This window comes from Medicago sativa, chromosome 8 (genome assembly GCF_051527215.1).
Source record: "Medicago sativa cultivar Bolivia chromosome 8, Bolivia_mono, whole genome shotgun sequence".
NCBI classification, from domain to species: Eukaryota; Viridiplantae; Streptophyta; class Magnoliopsida; order Fabales; family Fabaceae; genus Medicago; species Medicago sativa.
The window spans coordinates 67,866,498-67,884,013 of record NC_140756.1 but is presented as its reverse complement, the minus strand read 5'-3'; the positions used below and the strand labels follow the sequence as shown (position 1 = coordinate 67,884,013).

General features: G+C 32.0%; 2 protein-coding genes and 2 long non-coding RNA genes across 4 annotated transcripts; 3 read left to right on the top strand and 1 right to left on the bottom strand.

The window, feature by feature from the left end:
• Positions 1–846: 846 nt before the first annotated feature.
• Positions 847–1,381, bottom strand: LOC146900821 (uncharacterized). The gene is made up of 2 exons (XR_015022942.1): positions 1,247–1,381; positions 847–1,158 (listed from the first exon to the last, which is right to left on the bottom strand). It is a non-coding gene; the product is annotated as an uncharacterized LOC146900821 (long non-coding RNA).
• Positions 1,382–6,399: 5,018 nt separating this feature from the next.
• On the top strand, positions 6,400–7,553 carry LOC146900820 (uncharacterized). The gene is made up of 2 exons (XR_015022109.1): positions 6,400–6,930; positions 7,056–7,553. It is a non-coding gene; the product is annotated as an uncharacterized LOC146900820 (long non-coding RNA).
• Positions 7,554–10,453: 2,900 nt separating this feature from the next.
• On the top strand, positions 10,454–11,834 carry LOC146900819 (GATA transcription factor 18-like). Its single transcript, XM_085732711.1, has 2 exons — positions 10,454–10,985; positions 11,271–11,834. The coding sequence occupies exons 1-2, from the start codon at positions 10,551–10,553 to the stop codon at positions 11,538–11,540; spliced, it is 705 nt and encodes a 234-aa protein (XP_085588837.1). The 5' UTR covers positions 10,454–10,550; the 3' UTR covers positions 11,541–11,834.
• A 2,163-nt stretch (positions 11,835–13,997) lies between these two features.
• LOC146900818 (uncharacterized) lies at positions 13,998–16,056 on the top strand. The gene is made up of 5 exons (XM_085736980.1): positions 13,998–14,304; positions 15,010–15,156; positions 15,355–15,364; positions 15,507–15,841; positions 15,890–16,056. Exons 1-5 carry the CDS (start codon positions 13,998–14,000, stop codon positions 16,054–16,056), a joined length of 966 nt encoding a protein of 321 aa, XP_085593106.1.
• The last annotated feature ends 1,460 nt before the right edge of the window (positions 16,057–17,516 follow it).

Below are 17,516 nucleotides of genomic sequence, written 5' to 3'. Positions count from 1 at the left end.
ATAGCTAATAAAATTACCATACTTAACTTGTGTCATTTCTAATACTTGATCCATAATACTCGATTCAAGGGTAGGTTACCTGATTGATTCATGGTCTTTTTTGAGTTACTTATCTTTTCTTGCTCCTTTTCTTTTCCCTTTTGTTTGTTTTGCTTTTAATTTCTTGTTATTTTCTGCGTTTGACATTTGTCTTTTGTCTGTATTTTTATCGTTTGAGAAGGTTTTAGTCTAGTCCCCCTTCTCTTTTGTTCTTGTTTCTTTTATTTTTATATATATCCAGGGTATTGCAGTTGGTTCACCATCTGTATCCAATTTGCCTAAAAAAAATTAGCTAATAAAATTACCATACTTAACTTGTGCCATTTTTTTTCCACGTACTTTAAAAAAAAAAACAAGTGTTGCTTTGTCCACAACGCACAACTAATGCGGAATATGTAGCAGCTGAAAGTTGTATAGTTAAGATTTTTACATGTGTTTGACTTGTATTTTCAAGACAATATTTCTCTTTATGGATTCATTAAACAATGTCCTTATGACACTTGTTAGCAAGACCCATAATAGTTATTTTTCAACTTTTTTAATAAAAAGATAGGAAAATGCTACAGTGCCCCACGACACTAGCTAAGAAAACAAATATGGAAATTTTGCTTTGAGATGTAGTGAAAAGTTGAATGTTCGGCTTTATGAAAGTTAAAAGTTGTTTTTAATGAATTTTTTTATTTTTAACTTTCTTAACTAGCATGACCCTTAAAGATATTTTGGTAGGCAATAAGGTTGGAAAGAAAATGTAATATACCTTAGTGGAAGGCCACGAAGATATCTTCATAATTAAGAGAAAGAAAAATATAATTAAAATAACATTATTTGTTGTCTTATTTCATTTCATTGTCATTCATCTTAGAGTACAAAGTCTTAACTACAAGGTTGGTGGCTATACAAAAAAAAAAATAATAAATAAATAAGACTATTGGGTACCAACAATAACTAAATGACAACTTATGAAATGATGTCTTGGGGCAATCACTAAATATAGGAACCTTTGGGCATATGTGCAAACATATGTTTAACATGAACAATAGCCGTGAATATTACACTTCGGTATAAAAGGATATGAGCACATATCTTGAGGACAATCAGCATCTTTAAAACATATATTACCTGTTGTAATTAAAAGAATGTAACTAAAATGGAAAAAAAATATTGTACAAAAAAAGGAGGAAATTTGTCAATGATAAAAATGACTTACGTGGAAATTTCTTTGCAACAACAAATATGGAAAGAAAGTTAATCATAACATAAAAAAACTTGACAAGTTCAGCCATATTTCACCCTTTTTATGTAAATGGCGATTTTATCACTTTATAATTTATAGAGATGACAATCTCCTTACACGAGTTAAATAGCTTTTAGCGTTTATGGAGTTTTAAAAATCCTTTCTAAAATAATTATCATTATTAAATTTCTCTTTAAGTACATCAAGGTATTGTATTTGTCCCTTTGGCCTACTTAGTAAGGAGGTCACATAAAAAATCTATCAATTATATTATAAGAATTCATTATTATTTTTAATTAAATTTTCATTATTTTATATATAACTTTTGATGATAGGAAAGGGAAAATCTCCAAAGAGGAATATCAATGTTTTTATTTTTTTGAAGTATGGAATAACAATGTTGGACAACGGAAATATTATTTGTATAAATAATGCGCCAATAGGTGAAAGCATATTTATACGTTAATTGAGTGTATTGTTGGATCAAAATTAACTACCAAATATGGTGCATTAGTTATGATTATTTCATGTGAGCCATAGGCTATAACTATTGTATATTCTAGATTTCAAGTTCATTGATAACTCTTTAAGAGAGCATGAAAAGTTCATCAAGAAACTACTCAACGAAATAACATACCTCAAAAAAAAAAAAAAAAGCAACGAGGAAGAGAAAAGGCTAAGAGATTGACAAAGTTATAAATAATGTATAAGCATTGTTCACCAATTTCATCTAAAGAACAAGAAGAGGGATTATGTGTTCTTTGTTTGTTTTGGAGTGGTAGAGGAGTAAAGCTAATGACATGCTTCGTGGGAGACAACTCATATGAAGAAATTTGGGGTTTCAATTGTATCGACCATTTTAAAAATATCTTTCATTAGTTTAAAGAATGGTTAATTGTTCAAATTGGTCATGTTATATATGTGAAGTCTAAAAAATGAACCTGTACAAAAAACATAGATTCTACCATGTAATTTGAGATTCTTCCTATTGTTTGACCTCCTATTTTTTCTTTAAAGATAAATTCCAGAAAAGTGACCTGACAATTAATTTTTTTTCATAATTTTTAAGATTACTTGCTAATCAAACAAAACATGCTTAACTAACTAACTAACTAACTGAATTTTGTATCTAACATACTATTTATGGATTAATACTAAATTCTCAAGGCCTCTATTGCTATGATCAGTGCTTATCATGTCGTTATCAGGGGCGGTTTCACCGCCCGGCGACCTGGGCGGTCGTCCGGGCTTAATCGATAATTTTTGGATATTAGACTCAATCCAAAAGGCCATTAACACACTTACAAAAAGAAAAATTTGGGCAAAATCTGAAAATTCTCACACGCAAATAGGATCGGAAAAGACATTTACCTCCTAATTTTATTTAGCACACTATTGACAGGTTCATCTCTCTTATTTTAACGGGTTAATTGTTCAAATTGACCCTGTAATATACATTATGTCTGAAAAATGACCGTGTAAAATACAAAACATATATTCTAGCATTGTAACTTGAATTTCTTCTTATTTTTGACCACCTTATAAAATACGCGTAGTCTAAAAATGTGATCTACATGTTGAATTTTTTCACTATTTTTTCATACATGTTTAGCACGTTAAAATATAGCTTTACACAAAAAATTAAATTTCTTCTACCAGGGATAAATTAATTATGAATTTTTATTCCCTCATAATTATGAATTTCTTAAACAATTTATAATTAATTTGTATCTCGTTTAAAAACTACAAAATTTGTGAAGGTTCTTATCATATTCTAGTCATGCCTACAAAATTAGGGAACTAAATTTGACTTGTGAGTATACGCTTACGTGGAACAAAATTTCAATTTTGCACGTTTTGGTTGAAAAATCAAAATAAATTTAAACAACTTCGAAATGATATGAAACTATACAGATCCTTTTTATGTATTTTTATAGATGTCTCTGCAAATAATGAGCTCAAAATTCGATTTATAGGTCGAGATTCTTGTTCTTTTGTTTTTTGAGTTTTTGACACTTTAAAAATTCATAATTAATTTGTCGTTTGTCGAAAATTTATAATTTTTTCTGTGCAAAGCCATATGTTAACATTCTTAACTTGCCTCTAAGAAATCATGGAAAAATTCACTCTCTTGGTTGCTTTTTTGGACTTCGCGTATATTACATGGTTATAAATAATAAAAATCTCGGATTACATGTTCAGAATACATGTTATTTAATTACAGAGTCAATTTTTCAGTCTTCACGTATATTACATGGTCAATTTCAATTAATAACTCTATTTTAAATTATACTTTTGTTGACAAAATGACGAACCTCTTTTCTTTCAATTTATGACTGTTTATATATTATATCACATGTGAATTTACGATAAATTTCCTGGCTCCACCACTGGTCGCTATTATATCACATCTTTAATTTATCTAATTTCATAAATAGCACCAAAGAAGTACTAAGCAACATAAAATATGTACATTAGTTTAAGAACATCTTTGACCAAAAGGTTGTAAACCTTATAGAAGACAATTATTAGTTACATACGATGAACATAGTGTGCATATGATTTTATTATATAAATGGAATTTAGTTTTTCTTATAATCATGAAAACTTCGTATTCCTGCATTCAACACATTGTTGGGGAATTTAGTTTTTCTTATAATCATGAAAACTTCGTATTCCTGCATTCAACACATTGTTGGTTGTTCGATCATAGAAATCGAATATTTCAACAAACAAAAAAATGCAGATTTTACTTTTAAATTTTATTATTGAAGTATGTGAATGTAGTAATGAGGACGGCAAGGAGAGGTGGATCTTTATAAGTGCTGACACTTAGCTTTCTTAAGATTGGACGTATACGTCTTATTAAGGGTTTATCCTATAATACAAATATGTAATTCGCTTTACTGATACTATGTTGGTCCACCCATACCTCTGATACTTTATTTTTCTTTCCCTTTCTTTTAATTTTCCTTCGTCGCATTCTTATTCCATTTCTTCAATGTTGGTATACTTTGAAACCTTATGGATCACTTCACTACCCTCGTCAACAACAAAATCACTAGACCAATCCCAATCCACCTAGCCATAAAGCTCTCTCTTTATTCTCAATGAATCTTTGAACCACAAAGAGAAAAATGTCCCTAGCCCCAAGTGAGAATGTGAGATAAAGACAGACATTCCAGTTGTATCTTGTTGCTTTTGAGGAATATAATTTTATGTGTTCCCGAAGTTTATCATAACCATTATTGCTTTATTTTTTTAATGAATAATATACTATATATGGTAGAATTGGTACAATATGTTGTTATAATGACTGGCTTATTTGTTCAACATCTTTGCATGCATGCAAGTGAATTTCTTCACGATACCCACGTGGCATCTTTGTGGACGATATAATTTACTAAAAATAATTATTATAGTGGTAGTAAATCAATTATAGGATAGGATTGTAACAAAAAAAATTCAATTATAGGATAGGATCTTCTTCGGATTATCGTACGTAGGAGCTCAACCCAAATCTTAAACAAGAAAAATATATTTGAATGGTCACAAACAATTTTATGACACACCATTTAGACGCTCATGCATAAAAATATATATCATTCAAATATTTAAAAATTATATATTATTTGATTACTTTTTCTAAAGAGCAATGCTATTTAGTGGGAAAGAAAACACAGCGAATGCTTCCCCACACAATATTAACCAATGACAGTTTGTTCTTTGGCGGAATACAAGGAGGTAGTTGATGAAAAAATGGAAATCAAAAAACAATCCTCCCTATCCAATGGTTATAAAAGATTCGCTATGTTTCACGAAATTTTCTTTCGCTGTATTTAGCTTTATCCTTTTCTAAATATGAGTATGTGATCAAGTAAAATGTCTACATGTTTGCGTCCTCTAAAACCTCCTCTCTAAAATAATTGGTTGATTTAAAGATTTCATTTAGTCAAATTAGATCAACCTCCAAAAACTTTGTATCACGCTTTTTTTCCTCAAACAAAATTAGCTCATTTTATTATTAAAGTAGTCATAATACAAGATGAAATATAATTAAAAATGTTGTGACTAACATAACAACACTATTCTAGCTAACTAATAATCAACATTGTTGATTTGTCGTCAAAAAAAAAATTTATCCTAAAATTTTAAAAAGAGAAATCGAGTTTCTACAAACACTTAGAATAAAACACCATCCAATTTTAACTTGTGATCAAGTTTATTTGAAATTTGTCCATCACCAACTTGTTATCTAGTTCTATAAACAATGGGAAATGTTAACTTGTGCCCTTAGGGCACAAGATAAGGTACCCAACATAGTAACTTTTTGTTGGAATGTGTGCATTCAATTTAATTTTTGAATTTATAATAAATAGAATGCACAAAATTTAAGGGAATATTTCTACTTTTAGGTTCCTTATCTTGTGCCATAAGGGCATAAGTTAACATGACCCATAAACAATTCATTAGACATTGTACTTCATTATTAGTACATAGATACGATTTGGGCAATTATTAGTATTTTATTTTCTTTTTACCCTTCACATTGGGAAAGTTAAAAACTGTGATAAACGGGCCCCACAAAATCCAACGAGCCACGTAACATTATGATTAGCAAGAGCATTACATATAAGACTGTGCAGAACATGAACTGTTTGTTCAGAGGCGGTGACCCATTAATTAAACCACTAGCAATCACACATTCGTCTTGAAGTAATTCTTTATTCCAACTTATTAAAAAAATAAAGAAAATGCTAACTAGATAAAGATATAAAAATAAAATTAATTAAAAAATAAATATTGCATTAAAAAGATAAGTTTTTAAGGTTATGAATATAGTACAATTTTAAGATTAAATTTTTACATTTAGTTTTTTATCTTGTGCTTTTAAGATACAAGTTAGCAAGACTCAAAAAATAATAATCAAATCCTTATGTGATTTATACTATTAATATTTTTCTTTTCTTTTCTATGAAGAGATAAATAAGAATGATTTATTAATATCAATATACTCATTTCGATTATATTTATAGACACACAATTTTTTATATTTATTAAATAACTCACGTATTTAGTTTATATAGGTTAGATAGATACATTACTCATTCAATGAAATTAAAAAATTGTTTGGAGAAACCATGTTAATAAATATGAAATTTAATTGAGTTTAACACAAGATTAGTTGATCCATGTTAGGTGAGGTTGCGTGAGAATGTAGAAAATGTATGTAATGACAGAAAAAACGATTAACTTGTTTTTGCTTTGCTTGCTTCTTGGGCAAATCGTAGTTCACTTCTTCACTCACAAAGCGAATATAGGGAGCATCTTTTGGAAAGTGGTGCTAATTCCCGTTTGTCGAACTGTTGTTCATCAATCTCTAGACGATCTGATTCTCTCTTTGAATGTTTTTTGAATCTTTTGGTCGATATTCCATAGGAGAGATTGTTTGGACTTAGCTATCATGAATGTAGGGTCCCTTAACCCTATATTTATAATACTATTTTTTGGCTTTAATGTATTTGAACTTGAGCTAGTCTTTTTCTTTTTGGTGTAGTTTCTATCTTTGACCCATTGAAATGTGTTGTTGTCTAGTGGACTAGACGCATAACAAGCCAAGTAAGAAACCAAGAGAGTGTTGCTTTGATCATTGCAGGGTATACCTTTATCTCTTTAGCTTTTTCTTCTTAATATTGTGATCCAAATTTCAGGATTCATCGATTCATCTTGTTTGCTATACGGCTAATACTGTTGCCCTCGTCATCAAACTACTCCTAAAAAGCATTCAGGTTGGATTTGGAGCATGAGGATACTATCATGACAATTCACGAATTACTTGGCTTTGTTTTACAATCACGTGATTCCCTCGGTACGGCACCAAGGAACCTCATATAGTAATATAGTATAGCTCTAAACACGGTTTAGGTGTGAGAAATTAGTAGGAGTGCATGTTTAGATCAACGTAGATTGGAAAATCACACTAAACTACCGTGATTTTGTGTATTTATAAAGTATAACTTTTGTTATGGTTGATGTTTAAAAAAAAAAAATTTGTTATGATTGTTCATCTTGATTCTGACAATCTCGCTTCTCATCCAAACATGCACATCATAAGCAAAGAATTCAAATTCAGTAACAAATCAAATGGTTAATTTTGTTAAATATGTTGTTAACACAATTTAGTCAATGGTGTTGGAAAGTTTGGAGGAGCGTTGGGGGCAAATGCTTCGGAATCACAAGACAATGAGACACCACATCTAATTAAAATCTTAAGACATTATATTTATGTGTCACCCTCTCTTATACATCGAACATTTTACTCATTCATATACAAAGTACAACTTAAACACTCACAATTGAACGCAATAATTGTTATTGTGGTTGAAAATAAACACATTGAAAATGTTCCACGTTGCTTAGAATGAGAGATTTTGGTTATGTCCACAAATAGGGATTCTTTATCGCTTTCTGGTTGCAATATTGCTTGATATTCCACGCCAGAAGCGAAATGTAGTTTTGAATGTTCCGTTGTGAAGTTCGACCAGACTAAATTGATGGAAGAATCAATTTTAACAACAAAAAAAAACAAAGATTAATGATTTTTATTATTAGTTTTTTAAAAAAATTTATATCTAATATTTTGAATAAAAAAATTATTAAATATATCTAATACATTACTTCAACCATAAAATTCAACAAATTTTGTTTAAGGTTTATTCGATTTGAATTTAAAAAATGGATCGATAATAATTTTTTATATCAAATAGTTGGATCAAATCCAATATATTAGTTTTTAGTTTCTTTTTTAAGAGTTGTCTCACAACTTAAGTATCGTATATAATATGGGGCCAAGTGAGTAACTCTGTTGAGTTTACGATCAGGGTATAGAGCAGTTTTGCCTAAATTTGAAATATATTAGTTTTCTCCTATCTAGCAGACTAATATTTTGAGTTGAAACTCCCTTTATACTTATTCTTTCTAATAATGTGTTTTAATTGTGATGGATGTTTTTGTTTGATTATTTATGAACATGTTCTTTACTTTTAGCAGATATTATTGGTATTTGACTCCACATATTGTTAACCAATAGTTTTTTTTCTTTTCTCAAAGCTTCGACCCTCTTGTATTAAAAAAAAACAAAAATTCTACAAAAAATTGATAACATAAAATGTGAGACTTGTAAATCGAATAGTTATCTCATCTAAACGACTAAATTTTTGATTTAATCTTGAGTTAAACTCTCAATTTAGACATATACTCCTAACATTTTGTCGGGGAGTCCAAGAGAGCACCGAGAGCAACAATTGACCAATGCTTAAAGACCACAAGAGAGGAAGATGTAATATTTCCACCTAAAACCTTAAGACATCATGTATAAGAGTCACATCTCTTATGTATCTACCGTTATATCCATTCATTCACAAACCATGCGAGACATAATTTGAGACTTAAAACCCAACAATCTCCCCTCAGGTGTGAGTTCTTACCTCCTATACTTGATCCAAACATCATAATCTCACTCCCGCTTCTCCACCTACTTGAACCAAAGCCCTAATACCAGCTTTTAGGAAAAATGGACATAGTGAAAATAAAGGAACACAATCAAGTCACACGAATATAATATGGAAACCGAAAAAAAGCCAAAACCATTGTCTAATGACAATAAGAGAATAAACCTATATTCGAATTTGTACAACATATAGACTACTCCTAAACACCCACCAACCCTAGTACTCTCTCACCCTCCGGAGAAAATACTTAACTACATTTAACAAATCCTAAGACAAGAGTATAAGAGAAAAGAAAATGTCAAATACAAACTTAAAGTGTTTTCGACTGGTGCATCTTGTAACGAAGAACTAGAGTCTATGTATATAATCTTTATCTCCATGTTCCTTTACAAATTCTAAGAAATGTGAAATTATTTTAACATGTTTTTTTTTTAACCAATTCCAACAGTCTTCACCTTGATTGAAAACGATACAGTTGTTTCTATTGTCGACACCAACAATTATAGTTTAAAAGAACAATCATGCTCTATAAAGAATGTTGACACTTGAAGTTAAAGCACTCTAAGAATTTTCACAAGTCAAAAATCAGGTTGAAAACTTATGGTACAATTTTCATGTTGGCAAGAAACTGTTCAACCATTGGCATAATCTCATAGCACACCTTACATTATTATTAATCAATGCATGCAGACTAATGAACACCTTATGTAATCCTTGTTGTATCAACACATTATTGATTTGAAAACTCCACAAGGGCAAAGTTAATGTTGCAACCAAATATAACATATTTAAACCAAAAGCTCTAATACTAATCTTGTTGAGGAGTACATGAGTGTGTCGGGAGTAACAATAGGTTAGTCCTTCAAGACCACGAAAGAGGGAGACGACCCATCTCTACCAATAACTTTAAGCCATTAGATATATAAATCATTTTTTGTATATATAATATTTTATCTACTCATAGATGATATAAGACTTAATCACTCACATTTGAAATCCAACACATTTACGTTAACACTTATCGTAAAAGAGAAAAGTGAGGAGGATGAGTGCTATGAACACTCTCGCTAACACTTATATCACTTTCTTATTGGATGAAATCCATGCGGATACCACACTTTGGTAATGAGTCTCACATAAAATGTTTCATCCAACGGAGAGTGAATGTTAGAGATTGGATTAATAAGAAAGTGTTTTTTAGCATTGATCGAAGCAGGGATACAATGGATTAAGAATTAGGAATATGAAAGTTTTGGCAATTAATGAAGGCATTGGATTACCAAGACTGCACTGCAGGTAGAGGAGTGTATGTTTAACATTAATATTAATATTGGGATTAGAGCGAGGTTAATTGAGGAGGGAGGGAAGAGAAGGAGGCATGAGAATATTAATAAGCAGAAAAGAGAGAAGAGAGGAAAAGGGAAGTAGTACCACTAGCAGTAGTAGTATTCCATTTTCTTTGGGGCAGAGAGATACGGATACAGAGTTGATGAATAGAATTGGATTTAGTAAAGCTAAATAAAAGCCTCGTGATCGAAGAAGGCAGATCCTGGAAGACTGTTCCCTCTGTCACGTGCCCACTTTTGACTACCCAATCAATCTCACTCACTCATCCTCTCTTCCTTCCTTTTCCTATGTTCATTATACTCTCTCTCTCTCACTCTTCTTCTCCTCCTCCTATAAATTCAAACCATTCCATACAACATTGCAACATAATATTGTCACACTCAAAAAAACTTCATAATCATCATCACTCATTTACGCGAATGATGCATCATTGTTGTAGTAGCTCTCAACAAGGTCACATAATGGGAGGAACATGCACATGTGGTATGTTTCATCCTCAAACAAATTCTAACTACTCCTTGCTTTACTCTAACTACCAACAAAATGATCATTATGATTTTGACCCTTACTCTTACACTACTCCATCTTCTTCTGTTGATTGCACACTCTCTCTTGCTACCCCTTCCACACGTCTATCTGAAGACCAAGATAAACGAAACCGTCGCTCTTCTCTTGCTAATTTTTTTTGTAGCAAATCTTCCAACACTAAACATAATTCTCAATCTCAATCCAAGTCAAGCAAAGGAAACAATATTGGTAGTAACTCTAACAATGATTCTCTTCTTTCTCGTCGATGTGCTAGCTGTGACACCACTTCTACACCCCTTTGGAGGAATGGTCCTCGTGGCCCTAAGGTAAAAATACATTACTATCTTTGTGTCTATGTTCAAAATATATGAACCGAGACCTTGTAGTAGACTGACTATAAATGTTCGGAAAAAAAAAACATTTATAGTCTAGTAGGTCTCAGTTCAGTGTTAAGAGTTTGACTTTGTTAGGTAGGAGACAAAATTTTATACAGTACAAGCCAATGTCACTGTTATTAATAATAATTTTTTGTTTCTTGATGTTATTCTTGTTTTTTTTTTTTTATCTTATTTTAAGAATGTTTTGTAATAATGGTCGAATTGAATTTGCAGTCACTATGCAATGCTTGCGGGATTAGATACAAGAAGGAAGAGAGAAGAGCGAACGCCGCGGTTGCCACTACAGCCGCGACTAACAGCGGCATAATGGAGTCAGGAAACTTCTACAACAACAACAATTCATGGTACTCACAACCACAGAGTCAAATGTATGGCAATGAGCTAAGTTTCATGGATGATTCAGATGCAGAATCAGAAAATGGCATTCCAAATTTCCTTTCTTGGAGACTCAACACAAGTCTTGTTCACGATTACACAAGATGAAACATTGGAATTAGAAGTTATGATAATGATGATGACATAAGCTTAATATTCCTACGTTAATAGAACAGAAAGAAGACAAAAAATGATGATGTAGATGTAGGTGTGTACGACAATGTTTTACGATGTAGATGTTTTTGATTGTGATGGTTATGGTTATGGTCTCGTCAACGGTTTATTTTACTTTTTTGACCTTTTTCTTTTTCATCTTGTTCTTTTCTTTTCTCTCTCTGTCTTGCTTAAGAATATGGAGAGAGAATCAGATAATTCTATTTCTATATATGTTCTTAACTTCAATTAGTTCTTTTTTGTTTTATTTATTTATTTATGTAATATTTTTTGTTAGTTTGTTCTCTCTGTCTTTAATCAACTTTTTCTTTTCAGTTACTTGGTAATCTCAACTCAACCTTTTTGTTCCTTCTCTTTTCCTATTGATAGTACTCCCTCCGTTTCAAAATGAGTGTCGTTTTAGGCTTTGGCACACAGATTAAGAAATAGAATGAAATAATCATTGGATATAACGCTTTTACTAAACTGCCCTTACTTTATAAGAAAAAGACAAAATTAAAGTTGCATTGAAAATTGTGTGAGAGAAAAGTTGGAGAGGGTAAAGTTGGAAGAAAAAAATTAAAGTTGTATTGGAAATGTAAAGCGACACTCATTTTGAAACAAATTTTTTTGGCTAAAGCGACACTCATTTTGAAACGGAGGGAGTACTATTTTAGATTGGCGATGACCATATATGATGAAATATCACATGTGGACCCTTTGATACTTTTGATGATTTGGTGCAAGGGAACCCAAAGTCGAGTTTGTAACTTGATTGTTTGTTGTTTTAACATTTTTTTTTTTAAGATTACTATATATGTTAAATCAGTATAGTTAGAACTTAGAACGATGGTTATTGATGTTGAGAATTAAAGTAAATCAACTATGAAATGCTATTTTTTTCAATATTAGTAGTTGATTAGAGTTACATTTCCACATAACATAGACTCATGAACTTACACAACCAAAAAAAAAAAGACTCATGAATTTCATATACTAGCATATAGCTTCATACTTAGTACAGTGGAAAATACATTTTCAGAAAAATAGACAGTGTCACAGTGAAACTGAGTGAAGTTGTAGGATCACTGTTTTTTCTCATGCGGACACCGTGCGGTTCAGAACAGTAAGATTGAAGTGTCTTTAGTTTACTGCATCGAATCAAACCTTTCCAGTGACGCCAGCTGCTGGGAATTGAACCAAAATAAGTCCTCTTTTTTCATTGTCATACCAACAATCATTAGAGGGTTATATCAAGCTGCAAATTTTTATTAGGAAAGAAGTTAAAAATTTGTGTTGATTAAGAAATTCATACTAATTTATTAGAAGAAAAAAAAAAATACTTATGTTTTTAAAGTGGGTTTTGCTTATTACATTTGCTAAAATATTAGTAGCCGTAAATTACCAGGTTTACGCCCATTTTATTTACAGATTTTTTTTTTCTTTTCATTTTTAACCTCGGATATTGAAGTAATAGGTATATTAGTCTTAGTGGCAAGGTTGTCATTCTTAACTCAATTATGAACAATATTTTTATCTTTTACTTCTCGTTCATGAAGATGCATGTCAAGGTGTGAAAATATATCGTCCAACTGCAAAGGGGTTTTCTCTCGGGTGGGTTTCCTAGTTGGTTTTCATCTGGTAGGAAGTTATCTCGCTGCTTGGGTCTAGTGTGGATTCTACTTCAGCTTGATTTTTCAGATGGTGTGGTGGAGCTGTTATAGTAATGTTCTTTCTACTTCCTTCATGAAATGATCAATAATTAAGGGCACATTTTTAGTCTTCTTTTCCCGAGGCTTTTCACAGTTTCTAACTAGTGTGAATTTGTCGTGGGTTTCGTGAGTACGCATCATCAATTATCAACATATTATTAGTACTCCTTGGAGTATTGGGTTTCATGATATTTACTCCCTCTGTCTGGATATATAAGTCTACTTTGTCTTTATCACATTTTTTAAGAAAAATTATTAGTACAATTAATGTTTCTATTCTGTGTGTGAATATTATTAAATTGTCATTCGTCTGTATGTGTATTAAATTTGACTTTTCTTATTTCAAAAGAAGTTAGTAGTATTAATTAGGAGTTTGTTTAGGAAAAATATATTCTCCAAGAGTGCTTATAATTGAGAAACATTTAATAGATTGCTCTAACACACACATATCAATTGACATCGCTTATTTTTCTCCCTAAAAAAAAAAAAATTGACATCGCAATTTCCAATTTAATACTCCCTCGTCTTACAATTGACGTCTCATCTGAGTTTTACACAGTTATTAAGTAAATGATTTATAGTGTTGATTTTAATGGTAAAATGTGTATCATTTACTAAAACACCTTTATTAACTATAGTTAGTGGAATAGTTATAGATGATTGAGACAAGGGGACCCCCCTTTCCCCTTATCTTTTTATTATGTGTGCAAAAGGGCTTTCGTGCCATATCAAGCGAGTTGAAGCACAAGGAGAGCTCGGAGGTACTTCTGTCTTTAAAGGTGCTCCGCCTGTTACTCACCTCCTTTTTGCGGATGATTGTTTCCTGTTTTTCGAAGCTGAGGCGCACCAAGGCCGCGTTATGAAAGATATTCTTACTATGTATGAAGCAGTGCCGGGGCAAGCCATAAGTCTTCCCAAGTCCGAAATCTTTTACAGTCGAAATGTGCTTGAGGATTTGAGGAATGAGATTACGTCTATTATGGGTGTTCAAGCCGTGTTGGGCACATGTAAATATCTTGGCCTCCCGTGGGAAGAGATCGTAATTCTGTCTTTTCTTATATCAAAGACCGTGTCTGGCAAAAAATCAATTCGTGGAGTAGCAAGTGTCTCTTAAAAGCAGGACGAGAGGTGATGATTAAAAATGTGTTGCAAGCTATCCTGTCGTACGTGATGAGCATTTTTTCTGCTACCTACATCATTAATATCTACCATAGAGAAAATGATGAATTCTTTTTGGTGGGGGACTAGAGGTGCTACAAATCGAGGTATACATTGGTTGTCCTGGGAGAAGCTTTCTATGCACAAGACACACGGAGGAATGGGCTTTAAAGACATGACAACATTCAATTTGGCTATGATTGGAAAACAAGGTTGGAAATTCATGTCTGAACCAAACTCTTTGGTGTCTCGTATCATCAAAGCTAGATATTTTCCCAACAGTAATTACCTGAATGCAAGTTTGGGGCATAACCCGAGTTATGTTTGGATAATTATCTTGAAATCTAGATTTACTGTGCGTGGTGGGGCTCGGTGGTGTATAGGAAATTGAGAATCAATATTGAACCTTAGTTGGTGAATGGGGATAGAATTCAAGACAATATTGTGGGCGCTCACTTTGTTAGCGGTTTCTCTATTAGTAGCTTAATTGATCATAGTTCAAAGACTTTGGAATTATGATGTGATACAACAAGTATTTAGCGCTGATATTGCAGCGTCTATTGTTCGCACACCTCTTGTAGCGCAAGTGGCGGAAGATAAATTGGTTTGGAAGGCAGAAAAGAATGGGGTGTATTCGGCTAAGAGTGCATATCAGCTTTGTGTTGAAGACTTAGTTGACACATCCCATCTTCGAAGATCGGGTAAGTGGTCTAATATTTGGAGCTTGAAATGCCCTCCGAAATTTAAGAATTTAGTCTGGCGTATTTGTCTCGGTTGTCTTCCTACGCGTGTTAGACTCCAAGATAAAGGGGGTACATTGTCCGTTGAATTGTGTTTCGTGTGAGGCTGGTTCTGAAGATCTGCATCATGTGTTTTATAATTGTCCATTTGTGGTGCAGGTTTGGCAGCGTAACGGCCTTTGGCAGGTGATTTAGCAAGCGCTTCAGCACACTGTGACAGCAGTCCAGCCCATGTTTCAGCTACTGCATAATTTGCCTTCCGATAGCAAACAACGTTTTGTTGCAAATATTTGGAGTCTTTGGAAACACAGGAACCTCACACTTTGGGATGACGCTTCAGAAACGGTTGCTCAGGTTGTGGATCGTGCTCTTCGAATATTGGAAGATTGGAAGATAGCAAACAATTGTTCTGCAAACACTAACAGTTTGCGCTTTATTTTTGGCGACAACACCAATTATGATTCGCGCATCACATCAGGTCCAGGGCAAAGACATCAGAATGCTCCTATTATTGCAGAAAGCTCAGCGCACAATCAGGTCCATTGGCATCCCCCTTCTCATGGTAGAGTAAAATGTAACGTGAACGCCGCGTTTTTGGATCAGCGGAACAACACTGGGGTTGGCATTTGCATAAGAGATGATGAAGGTACGTTTGCCTTAGTTAAAGTGATTGCTATTTCCTCATTGTGTTCAGTCTCCATAGGAGAAGCTCTAGCTCTTTATCATGCCTTGGAATGGTTGAGTTATATGTCCTTTGACCACGTTGATTTTTGCTCCGAATCAAAGGTTACCGTGGATGCTTTTCATCAGAATCGAGTGGATGTTACAAAGACTGGTCATATCCTTACGGCATGCCGATAGTTGTTTACCATATACTTTACAAACTCTAAGGATGAGTTTAGTAGGCGACAAGCAAATGAGGTAGCTCACACCTTAGCAAGGGTTGCCACATTATCAGCTAGTCCCAAGATTTATTATCATTAACCTCGTTGCATTAAACATTTTATTAATAATGAAATGCTATAAGCATCATTCTTTAAAAAAAAAAGTTATAGATGATTGAAATGGAAAAAAATAATAAATGTTTGTATTGGTATTATAAATAAGGGTATGTTAATGGAAATGTTGTATTGGTATTATATTTTTACTTTCTCTCTCTATTGCTTTGGTTTTCGTGTCAATACATACATTTCTTTATAAAAATATGGTTGTAAAAAAAATGGATGTTCAAATAATACAACTCAAAAAAAATTAAAAAAGATGACACCTAATTTAAGACGGAAGGAGTATTATGACATCAAATAACTTTTTTTTTTTATCACATATCTGCATTATAATATTTATAAGACATTAATTTTGATCTCTCAAAAAAAAAAAAAGACATTAATTTTGATGTATTTCATTGGGATATCAAATGATATCATGTTAATGTTAAATTTTAAAGACATAATTTATGTGATAATGATTTTCAATTCAATTCGGATATGTGGTAAAAAATTACGAGAGTTGTCGTGTATTAAATTTAATTTGCACAGTAGTGTGTGCGCTCATGTGTGTTGAGAGATAATTTTGTCATTCATTGTAATCTTATCTGACTCGAGAGATTAATCTCTGGATTTAGGCATCTAGGATATCTAGTTCATATCAATTTATCATTTATTATATTCATATCTAACTCGAGTGATTAATCTCTCCAACTACGCACATAAAACACACACACACACACACACACACGCACACACAAATTATGGGTCTAAGTTAGCAAATTGGTAGTTATAAAAAAATATCCACTAGTGTAAACCAATTTAAAGTAAGAGGTAGTTTAGTAAATATCCCTCAAGCTATTTGTTATAAAATAAAAGTGGGACTAAGTTAGCAAATTGGTGCAAGTTAATGAATAAGTTTTAATGAAAATTATTAAGGTAACCCTCGTGTTATTAGTTTTAAATAAAGAAGAAGGTTATTTTTGTCCAATGAAAAGGAGCACTTTCTGCTAACTTGGACCTTCTTAATTTTTGTTGGTCTAAGTCAGCAAACTTTATATATATATATATATATATATATATATATATATATATCAAATGTCATATATCTTCCTTTAAGTTATATGTTTATAATAAGTTAGTTATTTAAGTTTTTTCGTTACAAATTGATAATTTTAGTCATTAAATATCTACATCATTATCCTATTTTCATCAAACTCGATTAAAAAGAATTTATGTAGATGTTTAATGTTAAGTTGATATCAACATAGACTGATGTTTAATGTTATGTAGATGTTTAATGTTAATTTTACCCTTGTTGAAAGTTTACCCTTGTAC

What these genes read in the sequence shown, in the direction of transcription:
- LOC146900819 (XM_085732711.1), top strand. Translation starts at nt 10,551, where the DNA reads ATGATGCATCATTGTTGTAGTAGCTCTCAACAAGGTCACATAATGGGA. An exon ending in ATGGTCCTCGTGGCCCTAAG is followed by an intron (nt 10,986 to 11,270) that starts GTAAAAATACAT and finishes TTGAATTTGCAG; the next exon opens with TCACTATGCAATGCTTGCGG.
- LOC146900818 (XM_085736980.1), top strand. Translation starts at nt 13,998, where the DNA reads ATGTGTGCAAAAGGGCTTTCGTGCCATATCAAGCGAGTTGAAGCACAA. An exon ending in TCAAGCCGTGTTGGGCACAT is followed by an intron (nt 14,305 to 15,009) that starts GTAAATATCTTG and finishes CTGATATTGCAG; the next exon opens with CGTCTATTGTTCGCACACCT. An exon ending in TTGCATAAGAGATGATGAAG is followed by an intron (nt 15,842 to 15,889) that starts GTACGTTTGCCT and finishes CATTGTGTTCAG; the next exon opens with TCTCCATAGGAGAAGCTCTA.